Below are 9,397 nucleotides of genomic sequence, written 5' to 3'. Positions count from 1 at the left end.
CGGCATCAGAGTTCTGCATCGCGAATTGGTTTTGTCTGCTATTTTTAGACCCGCCTCAATTGCAGATGAAACACCTCCGCGGCCTTGAATGGGCAGTTAAATGCCCTTAATGAAGATGGGCATACACACTTGCAAGCAGATTGCTGCGGGTTAGGGTATTAACATGAGATACAATCAATGTCTTCTATCAGTTGGAGCGTTTTTTTGGTAGGGAAGCTTGAGCTCCAAAATAGATTTATCATAAATGGGACTACAATTATTTTTTTAAATTTTAATTCAATCAAAAGCGTACATTTACGTAACTAGTCGAAAAAGTGAGTGTTCGTGCATCTTACTGGACGGGTTTATATGAATGGGTTAGTACCAGAACCAAATTTCAATAATTGCTGCTGTGAATTTTCAATGTGTCGCTTCCAAATGCCAATGGATGTGTTCCGAAAGGGTGAGCGTCAAGTCCGGTCGATGGGAATGGTATGCGCCTAGGGATCTCTTGGTCTACTTCTTCTTCTTGCCCTTGCCCTTCTTGCCCTTGCCCTTCTTGCCCTTTTTCCCCTTCTTGCCACCGCTGAGCATCTCCTCGGAAACATAGGTCTCCGTGGTCACCTTGCTGATCGGAAGGGTTACGGGCTGCTTGGGCGTCCGCAGCTCGATCTCGATGGTGTTCTTCTTGTGCTGCGACTTGGCCTTGCTTCCCAGTTTTACCAGGAACACGTCGCTGTCGGTCTCCTCGCAGGTCTTGTAGCAGACCTAACCGAAGAAAAGAAAATATATTTTATATACTATGCAACAGCCAAACAAAATAGTTTCAATACAACGAGTTGCATCTCCGCAGCGATTACCATAAATAAAAAGCTGGAGCTGTTGCAGATTGCCACCGCAACTGAAAAAAGTGCTCCACACTTGGAGCTGGCAGATGTTACGCAACTGCCCCACAATTGAGGCAATCGAAAGCCTTCCCGAAGTGGCAGAAGTGGCAAAGTTGCACCACCTGCAACAACGTTGAGCGGGGCCAAGTCACGGACTACCAATCGCTCCACATTCCGCATCCGCACACGTAACTGGCGAACTTAAAAAATGGAATGCGGAGGCGATCGGCGATTGTGGTTAATGATTTAAGATCGAACATTCTTGAAATATGGATTTCCTAAGGCCACTTAATGCTCCACGCCATTTATCAAACACGCCAATGAATATAGGACGAACTCACCTCGATACCCTTGCGCCTTGTGTCCAAATTGACGCCCTTCATGGTGTCCATGATGTCCTTCCGCTCGACCTGCATGGAACAGGATCGCTGGTTCTGGACGGGACAGTGCGCGGGCACGATGGGATCGGATCCGCCACAGAGCCGCTGGCGATAGCAGTCGACCTTGGCCTCCTGGAAGTCGCAGGCTTCCTTGATCTTCGAGAAGGGCACGTAGTAGTTGTCGGTCTCGCAGGCATCGTTCCCAGAGTACTTGATGTTGGCTCGCACCTTGGGGATGTTCGGGTGGTTGACGATGCGGCCGCCGGTCCGGCGCTTGATGTGGTTGCGGGCGAAGGAGCTGCGCTGGAGCATATCGTGCAGGCAGGACTCCTTCGCGGGCTCGCAGTCATTGGGGTCATGGCGATAGCAGGGATCATCGCCTGCGCCCAGGTTGGGCGCAGTCTCGCCGCCATCCATCACGCTCTCCACCTTGTGGGTGTTCTTGAGGACGCGTATGGTCAGACCGCTGCCATTGAGGCAGGCCTCGAACTCGTCGTACGCCTCCGGACCCGGATCCGGCTTGGTCGGCTGGATGAAGCAGGGAGCCAACTCCGGACTGCAGTCGCAATCGCAGGCGCACTGGCAGCAGCCGTCACAGTCGTCCACATCTGAGGATACCAATTGGAAAGGATGAATCCTTAGGCCCGAGCTTCGGAGCAGGGATCCGCGTACTTACTCTCGTTCATGGGCTTGAGCATCTCGTTGGTGATCTTGAACTTGCAGTCGACCTTTGGCTTCTTGCCCTTCTTGCCCTTTCTTCCCTTCTTCTTGGCCATGTTGTGCGGTTGAGTGGTTAAGTGTGTGAGTCAATACAATTATTCACTAGGCGTTGTCTGCTTGAGCAGCGGTGCTGAAATCTCAATTCCGAAAGCCTCAATTCTCAATTTGGATATTGTACTTCACCAGTAAGTGGCGCAATTTCCGCACAGCTCGTTTTCGCGCTGAAAAGGAAACCGAATTCGGGTTAGTGGATCGCTTCGACAATGTTTTAGCTTTATAGGAAAATAGGTCGGACGTACTGATCCTCTGTTTTATTTTCCATCCAAAACTCGCGTGACAAAAACGAAAGATTTTATTTTTCTGTATTTTGTGCGGCAGACAACATTTCCCGTGTTCGAATGTGTAAAACAAATGCTAAACGAGTGATCTTCTACACCCCGACTACTTGATGTTACTAAATGTTTCCTGGAGTTACGAGACGTGTGTGTTGTTGTTCATTTCGAAGCCTACTCTCGAAATCACAGCTGAAATCGTTTTTTAGGTAATGCTAAATACATATGAGCTCACCTTCATCACAGGCCATTTCGTACTCCTCCTCCCGTCCGTTGCACCTACCAGTGGGTTCCTTGTACCGCATTTTCCTGGTCGCCTGGAGGACTCCTGAGCAGTCAGGATCGCAGTCCTCGTAGACGGCGGACGGACTATTCTCGTCTCCTACGCGGCAAACTGCTCCTCCAGCCTGACGCTTCTTTTTGCCCTTGTCGTCCTTGCCACCCTTTCCATCCTTTGCGTCCTTTCCATCCTTGTCACCCTTTTTGCCATCCTTGTCCTTCTTGGGATCCTTTTCCGGTTTGTTCAGCAGCTCGGCCTGCATCTTCTCCTGGATAAAGCGTGGGTACGGTGGAATTCCGCCGCAGGGACCGCATTTCTGCAGCTTTTGTTCGATGGGCGAGAGATTGCAACGCTTTGTGGGAACAGTGGGGCATTCTGGGGAGAAGTAGATCGAATGGTTACATTACATTATAAGGAAGCAAGGATATATGCAGATTTCGGAAATGGGATGATAGATTGTACTCACCCCTATCGAACTCGTCCTCGCAGTAGTCACAGGGACAGAGCTTGTCCAGATTGCAGGAGTAATACCTGAGGCACTTTGCCGGAGGCTCAACTCGCTTGGCACAAGGATCCACCATGGTGCAGCGACGACAAGGAGGCTGGGCACACGAGCCCTTGCAGCCCTTCTTATCCATGGGTCCGCCGGTGGCAGTCCCGCCGCCACAGCAGGGACTGCAGGGATCGCACGGATCGCAGGGGTCGCAGGGTGGGGGACATGGTGGGCCACAGCTAGGAGGAGGTGGGCACGAGCCGCAGGGAGGTGGAGGGCAGGGGCCGCATGGGCCACAGGGGCCACAAGGGCCACAAGGACCGCAACAGGGCTCCGGGCACTTGGGGTTGCGGGAGCAAACCTTGCTGAAGGGGAACGTGGACACAATAGTCGGGCCATTGCAAACCAATCGAAGGATAAGCACTATGTTGCCAGTCTGCATCTTGCAGAGATTGAAGAGGGGCAGCAGTCGCTTGGACAACTCCGAAGTGGGACACCACTGCTCGTGGCGTTCGTTCAGCTTCTCATAGCAGGCACAGTTGTCCAGGAGGCCCTTGCTGGTGGGACCCTTCATCTTGGGCAGCTGTGCGATGTGCCCCAGCATGGCGTCTTCCCAGTCGGGATTTTCGATGTCAAAGGACTCCTTTACCCTGTCGAAGATGGGCTTCACCTTTAGCTCCGACAGTCCTATCAGGAACTTGCAGCTCTCTGTGCGCTTCTTATAGACATGCACCTGCAGCACATCCTTGTCCGTAATGGGGGAGTCCAGCGTGAAGAGGGCGCACTTGCCGCACTTGGGCGAACAGGGGTTAACACACGTGCCCACCTCCCGATCGCAGAGATTCACGTAAACCGACGAGCGGAACGTGATTTCCGTGCAGGTGGGATACTCCTCTGGAGCGCAGAGATTCTGGCGCGTGATCAGCAGGTCGTCCACCACGAACTCGAACATGTAAAGGAAGTTTCCTGCAATCTTGGGAGGTTTCTCTGGCTTCTCGGACTTATCGGATTTCTCAGTTTTCTCATTTTTATCAGACTTGTCCATTTTCAAAGGAAGAAACTAACTTGGGCACTACTGCTACTGATTCCGAAAATAATTTAGGCTAGGCTCTTGTTTTGGCGAAACTATAAATTTATAAACCCGAACACACGCACTTCCGAAAATTTTGTGAGTAAATTTGAATTTAGATTGTGATTTTGAATGGCTCTGTCCAGACGGGGAGACTGTGGTGTTCGAACTGCTGAACCGATTGGATTTTCGAGGGCTACTCAAATCGGACGAATTTTGAAAACTTGATAAGATTACTTGTGGAGTATTTTTGATATTAAGATATTAAGGCACATGAGCCTGTATACACATTTTATTACGACTAAAACATCTTAGTAGCGTCTTATTTCAAAAATTTGTATAAATTTTAATATATTCTGAACTATATAACTATAATGGACAATAGCCTCCCCAAGTCACTGAAACACCAGCATTGGTATAAAAAATATTCAAATACTTTATTCATTGTTAAAATATGCGAATGTTATAAGTTGATAGGCGCATCCATTGTCAAACAATAAAAATGCTTATGGCAACTAAATGAGTACGGAAGATAAAGGCTCGTAGCTGCATTTCCTGCTCATGCCTTCTTGGTTGGCACGGTCTTGCAAGGATCGCAGGGATCGAATGGCGACGAACAGGGAGCGGGCCAAATGGGCGGGCAAGGACAGCAGCAGTTGCAGGGATCCTTGCACCTGGGACTCTGGACGGGGAAGGAGGATACCACAGAGGACCCATTGCACACCAGTCTCAGGATCAGCACTATATTGCCGGTCTGCATCTTGCAGAGGTTGAAGAGCGGCAGCATCCGCTTGGTCAGCTCCGAGGTGGGACACCACTGCTCCCGCCGCTCCCTGTTCCTCTCGTAGCACACACAGTCACTGGCCTTCTTGCAGGGACCCCTCAGCTTGGGGATTCGCGACAAATGGTTCTCGACGTTATTCTCCCAGTTTATGTTCCGCGAATCGAACTCCTTCTTCACCCTGTCGAAGATCGGCTTCATCGGGAGCTCGGTCAGCCCGAGCAGGAACTTGCAGCTCTCCGTGCGCTTCTTGTAAACGTGAATGTGCATCACGTCCTCGTCCGTGATGGGCGAATCCAGCGTGAAGAGGGTGCACTTGCCGCACTTGGGCGAACAGGGGTTGACACAGCTTCCGTTTTCCCGATCGCGGATGTTCAGGAAAACCGAACGGAACGTGATCTCCGTGCAAGTGGGATACTCCTCCGGAGCGCAGAGGTTGGGACGAGTGATCAGCAGATCGTCCACCACTAACTCCAACATATACAGGAAGTTATCAGCGAGATTAGAGCGTTTCTCCGACTTGTCCATTCTTTTGTAAAAGCTTAAGAACTAGAAATTTGACAAAATTACTACACCAAACAATTTTATATGTGTTCAAAACGTTTTTAGAAATGTTCAGTGCCTAAAACCTAATTTTGGCGAAAAATAAATATGTTGAATTTTGAATTCAGATTTTGACGACGTGCCGAAAAGGAAAGACTGATGTTCGAAATGGATCTATGCGACTGAATGTAAAAGGCCTGCCTACGATTCAAAATATATAAATAAAAAGCTAAGAGCTCTGCATTCCTACTAAATATCAACCGTGCCATTCTTTATAGGATTGGGATGGGTAACCTGTACTCTTAACCTTTACTGGCCATCTTTAATGGTTGTCATAAACGCCATATACCCATATCATTAATTGCAGTTGACCTCCACAAGTAGATAGAAAGACGACGGTCTGAGGTTTTCTAGCAATGCGTAAAATACTTTATTTAATGTCATTAAATGGTTCTACAAAAGTGATTGATCTACATTGCAGTTAATCGCAGTTAATAAGCGGCGCCTTCACAACTCCAGTTCTTCCCGATCGAAACCCCAATCATACCCCTTTCCAGCCGCCTGAAGCTCGCCTAAGTGTTCTATGCTTATAATAACTAACAAGTTGCAGAAAGGAATGGACCGGGGGGCTTTACAACTAAACAAAAACAGAATAAAACAAAACATAAATTGAGAGGAAGTCGAATCGATTACAGGAATTGGTTTACAATTGTTCTTTCTTGGAGCAATGGGACAGTTTAGCTGCAGAGGTAGTTCCCAGTGACTGCTAGACGACACTAACGTCATGGGTCTCGAAAGGAGATGGGCGGAAAAAGCCGCGGCCACTGCACGAACTCGATGCCGTAGTGCAGGATGCCCGTGGCACTGACGGCGATCATTGCGCCCCAGAAAAGCATGAACAGCAGGTTCTCCGTGTTGAACTCGGCCGGATAGGTCATCGTGATCATGAACATAGCCACAGCCACAAGCAGCACCGAGGGGAAGGTGAAGAATCGCCAGCCATGCTTCGACTCCAGCGGCGATGGCACGGCACCGCCCTCGTTGTCATTGACCAGATACTTGCCAAGGAAAAGATCGATGCTGTCTTGCCGCTGGCCATCGGCGAAGTTGTTCAGATAGTAGCGCATCAGCGAGTTCTTGCCGTCCTGCATGGCACCAGACTTGGTCCTCTTGCCCGTCCTGGTGAAGTCGGTCTTGAGCGCACACGTTCCGGAATATTGTAGCGACACCAGATCCGCGTTGTCCGCCCACACGCCCTTGAAAATGCTCTCGAAAATGTCGGAGGCATGCTCCACTTTCTGGCCCACATGAAGCACTCCCAGCTTTTGGAGCACTGCAGTAAGGGACCTGCGAGCCAGCATGCTCTGCACCACGTTCGTTCTATCCAGACAGTCGATACAATTCGTTCGGAAGACACCAGTCTGCGTGGACACCAATTTGCCGTCGTCGAAGACATGATAGACACCGAACTGATCCTGCTCGTGGGCCAAGCGATCGATGAGTATGTTAAGCCGGTCCCAGCGCATCTTACGGCACTCGCTGTGAAAGTCGAAAGACTCGTACCGCACTTGTGGATTTCCAATTTCTCGAACCAGGCGGGCATAAGTCGCCTCGAGCTCACCCTCAGCACCTTTGTGATCCACTAGATTCACAGCCACATTGTTGCCATACAGCCTGATTTGTTCCTTGAAGTGGAGCGAGCAGGCGGCCAGATGATCCTTGCCCGGCACCAGAACAGGTCGAGGCTTATAGCGCAAATTGGGCAGCTGGTGCCAGTGGAAGGGCATGCTGCCTCGTGTCTGCACGAATCCAGTCAGCTGCCCGTTAAACTCCACTATTTGCTCGGTCTCTACGAAGTTCGCAACGTGGCCTTGCTCGTCGCTGCCTCGGCAGAAGAGCCGTGTGCCCGCCCGCTGCACGGAGCGCCTAGTGATGATGCTCCAGAAGAATGTCTGCCCGTTGATCTGCACCTGGTTGATAGACACGAAGCCCAGGACGAGTGGCAGCTGGAACTTCTGCATCTTATCGCAGTTGAACTGCCGCAGCACAAAGCCATTCCAAACGAATCGCTGCTCAGCGCGTTGGAGCAACCCGGACACTTCAGGCCGCGATTGTGCCACCTCCCGCTGTCGCTGCAGCGAATTGGTGAGGTCGTAGCGGTAGGAGAAGTAAAAGAACTTGGTGTCCAGTGTCTGGCGTAGCAGTCGCAAGTAGGTTTCGTTCTCCTTGCGCTGGAAGGTATTCGGAATGTAGGGTATGATGTCATAGCCGGCTAATCTCCACACAACCGCGCCATTGAGCACGCCCACGAAGAGGCGGTGGGTAGCCACCAGAAGGTAGTCGCAGCTCAGTAGGTGAATGGTGCCCAGCACCCCACAAATCCTCCTGGTGGGCCGAAGGTTGGCCACATGACCTCCGCTCGCTGGCTGAACCCTGGTGACTTTGTCGTGGCGCCCGACTACCAGAACCTCAGCTCCTCCATTCGGCTCGATGATGAAGCTCTCCGGTGTGATGTACAGGTTCATGTCATCGTACACGGCGTTCTCCTCCCTGCTGTCCATGATTTCCGGGGGCGGTGGCTGGCCCACTTCGAAGGCTAAGGGTTAAAAATGGGATAAGGGTTAATAGCTATAGCCAGTGCTGCTTCCTCTTTCTCTGCTCACTTCCTGTAATCGGGGATTCACTGTCGCTATCGCCGCTGTCACACACGCACAGCACCAAAATCAGCCAAAAAATCAGCAGGTTACTCGTTCTTTATTGATTTAACACACAAATTGCCGTTCATCTGATTTTTGGGCCAAGTCTTTGCCACTACGTGTGTGATAGGGATGGACCAGTTGGCTAAATAGCCGAATAGCTATTAGCTGAAATGTTCGATACTTTAGAATGTTCACACCCACTTACTTGCATGTGGTACTCCACTCGCGCAGTTGCACCTATCTAACCAGGATGGCATTTTCTTTTAGGACGGCATAATTTGGGCTTCGAAAGCTAAATTTTGATAAATCACCGTTTCAAATCTATTTTAAAGGAACCCCGGCTACTGAGGTTAAAATTGTTGTTATTCTTGGAAATATACCAAAAGTAATACCAAGTATCGATACCACAAGTCGACGAACATTTTGGCGCGAATCCATCACGATATCCCCAAACCAAACAAAAACAGAAAAGATCAACAATGAGCCGACAAACAAAAATGTTCGGCGAGAAAGCCTTCGACCTGCTGAAGGAACTGGAGAGATCGTCGCAGACAATTCCCGCCTTCGACGACGATGGCGTACGCCAGGTGCTGGAGGAGATCAAGGCGATATTCGAGGAGAACGTGGCCCAGGCCTCCAGCTACAATGCTTCCGGGGATCGCAGTCTGTGGCCCCTGCTCAACTTCAGGCACGCAGCTCTCCAGAGGAACAAGAGGTGCCTGCTGGCCTACCTATACGAGCGGTGCAGGAGGATCAAGGCCCTCAGGTGGGAGTTTGGACCCATTATCCCCGCGGACATCAAGCAGGCACTCTGCGAACCGGAGGTCACCTTCTTCAACAACTACTCCAAGTCACTGGCTGCCTACATGTGCAGTGCGGGCTACAACCAGGGCCTGCCTATTGATCTAACCAACAATCTGCGCCCGCCCAAGTCCCTCTACATCGAGGTGCGCTGCATGGAGGACTATGGGAAGTTCGAGCTGGACGACGGCGAGGTGATCCACCTGAAGAAGAACAGCCAGCACTATCTGCCTCGTGCTCAGGTGGAGTCTCTCGTGAGGCAGGGCATTCTTCACCACATAGCCTAGTCAGGATAATTCGATAATTAGAGTTTACTGTACATATTTAATGGTTTAATGTAGAACAAATAAAAGATACAAAATTATTTAATTCAAACAATTTGAACATTATGTAGTTTTTCAATACTTGATATTAGCTTTTAGTATTTTTCGAA

The 9,397-nt window shown here is 50.2% G+C and overlaps 5 protein-coding genes across 6 annotated transcripts; 1 reads left to right on the top strand and 4 right to left on the bottom strand.

The window, feature by feature from the left end:
• Positions 1-256: 256 nt before the first annotated feature.
• Positions 257-2,022, bottom strand: LOC6610290. Its single transcript, XM_002034849.2, has 3 exons — positions 1,923-2,022; positions 1,208-1,854; positions 257-747 (listed from the first exon to the last, which is right to left on the bottom strand). Exons 1-3 carry the CDS (start codon positions 2,020-2,022, stop codon positions 496-498), a joined length of 999 nt encoding a protein of 332 aa, XP_002034885.1. The 3' UTR covers positions 257-495.
• Positions 2,023-2,094: 72 nt separating this feature from the next.
• Positions 2,095-4,349, bottom strand: LOC6610289. The gene is made up of 3 exons (XM_002034848.2): positions 3,045-4,349; positions 2,534-2,953; positions 2,095-2,187 (listed from the first exon to the last, which is right to left on the bottom strand). Exons 1-3 carry the CDS (start codon positions 4,114-4,116, stop codon positions 2,120-2,122), a joined length of 1,560 nt encoding a protein of 519 aa, XP_002034884.1. The 5' UTR covers positions 4,117-4,349; the 3' UTR covers positions 2,095-2,119.
• Positions 4,350-4,559: 210 nt separating this feature from the next.
• LOC6610288 lies at positions 4,560-5,771 on the bottom strand. The gene has a single exon (XM_002034847.2). The coding sequence runs from the start codon at positions 5,447-5,449 to the stop codon at positions 4,700-4,702; it is 750 nt and encodes a 249-aa protein (XP_002034883.1). The 5' UTR covers positions 5,450-5,771; the 3' UTR covers positions 4,560-4,699.
• A 94-nt stretch (positions 5,772-5,865) lies between these two features.
• On the bottom strand, positions 5,866-8,493 carry LOC6610287 (phosphatidylinositide phosphatase SAC1). Of its 2 annotated transcripts, none has more exons than XM_002034846.2 (2): positions 8,369-8,493; positions 5,866-8,060 (listed from the first exon to the last, which is right to left on the bottom strand). In XM_002034846.2, exons 1-2 carry the CDS (start codon positions 8,418-8,420, stop codon positions 6,247-6,249), a joined length of 1,866 nt encoding a protein of 621 aa, XP_002034882.1. In that variant the 5' UTR covers positions 8,421-8,493; the 3' UTR covers positions 5,866-6,246. The 2 variants fall into 2 exon arrangements, with proteins under 2 accessions (XP_002034882.1, XP_032574082.1); XM_032718191.1 differs by lacking the exon at positions 8,369-8,493 and adding an exon at positions 8,128-8,302.
• Positions 8,494-8,574: 81 nt separating this feature from the next.
• Positions 8,575-9,342, top strand: LOC6610286 (DNA replication complex GINS protein PSF1). The gene has a single exon (XM_002034845.2). It carries the CDS (start codon positions 8,643-8,645, stop codon positions 9,249-9,251), a length of 609 nt encoding a protein of 202 aa, XP_002034881.2. The 5' UTR covers positions 8,575-8,642; the 3' UTR covers positions 9,252-9,342.
• The last annotated feature ends 55 nt before the right edge of the window (positions 9,343-9,397 follow it).

This window comes from Drosophila sechellia, chromosome 3L (assembly GCF_004382195.2).
Source record: "Drosophila sechellia strain sech25 chromosome 3L, ASM438219v1, whole genome shotgun sequence".
In the NCBI taxonomy this organism is placed as follows: domain Eukaryota; kingdom Metazoa; phylum Arthropoda; class Insecta; order Diptera; family Drosophilidae; genus Drosophila; species Drosophila sechellia.
This window is presented reverse-complemented; position numbering and strand designations above follow the sequence as displayed.

Excerpts from the sequence above, each read along its gene's own strand:
- LOC6610289 (XM_002034848.2), bottom strand. The coding sequence starts at position 4,116 with ATGGACAAGTCTGATAAAAATGAGAAAACTGAGAAATCCGATAAGTCC. Across the intron at positions 2,954-3,044 it reads CGAGGACGAGTTCGATAGGG|AATGCCCCACTGTTCCCACA; the intron begins GTGAGTACAATC and ends ACTTCTCCCCAG. Across the intron at positions 2,188-2,533 it reads CGAAATGGCCTGTGATGAAG|CGCGAAAACGAGCTGTGCGG; the intron begins GTGAGCTCATAT and ends TTTCCTTTTCAG.
- LOC6610290 (XM_002034849.2), bottom strand. The coding sequence starts at position 2,022 with ATGGCCAAGAAGAAGGGAAGAAAGGGCAAGAAGGGCAAGAAGCCAAAG. Across the intron at positions 1,855-1,922 it reads GCTCAAGCCCATGAACGAGA|ATGTGGACGACTGTGACGGC; the intron begins GTAAGTACGCGG and ends TGGTATCCTCAG. Across the intron at positions 748-1,207 it reads CAAGGCGCAAGGGTATCGAG|GTCTGCTACAAGACCTGCGA; the intron begins GTGAGTTCGTCC and ends TTCTTCGGTTAG.
- LOC6610286 (XM_002034845.2), top strand. The coding sequence starts at position 8,643 with ATGAGCCGACAAACAAAAATGTTCGGCGAGAAAGCCTTCGACCTGCTG.
- LOC6610287 (XM_002034846.2), bottom strand. The coding sequence starts at position 8,420 with ATGCCATCCTGGTTAGATAGGTGCAACTGCGCGAGTGGAGTACCACAT. Across the intron at positions 8,061-8,368 it reads GAGTGGAGTACCACATGCAA|CCTTCGAAGTGGGCCAGCCA; the intron begins GTAAGTGGGTGT and ends TTTAACCCTTAG.
- LOC6610288 (XM_002034847.2), bottom strand. The coding sequence starts at position 5,449 with ATGGACAAGTCGGAGAAACGCTCTAATCTCGCTGATAACTTCCTGTAT.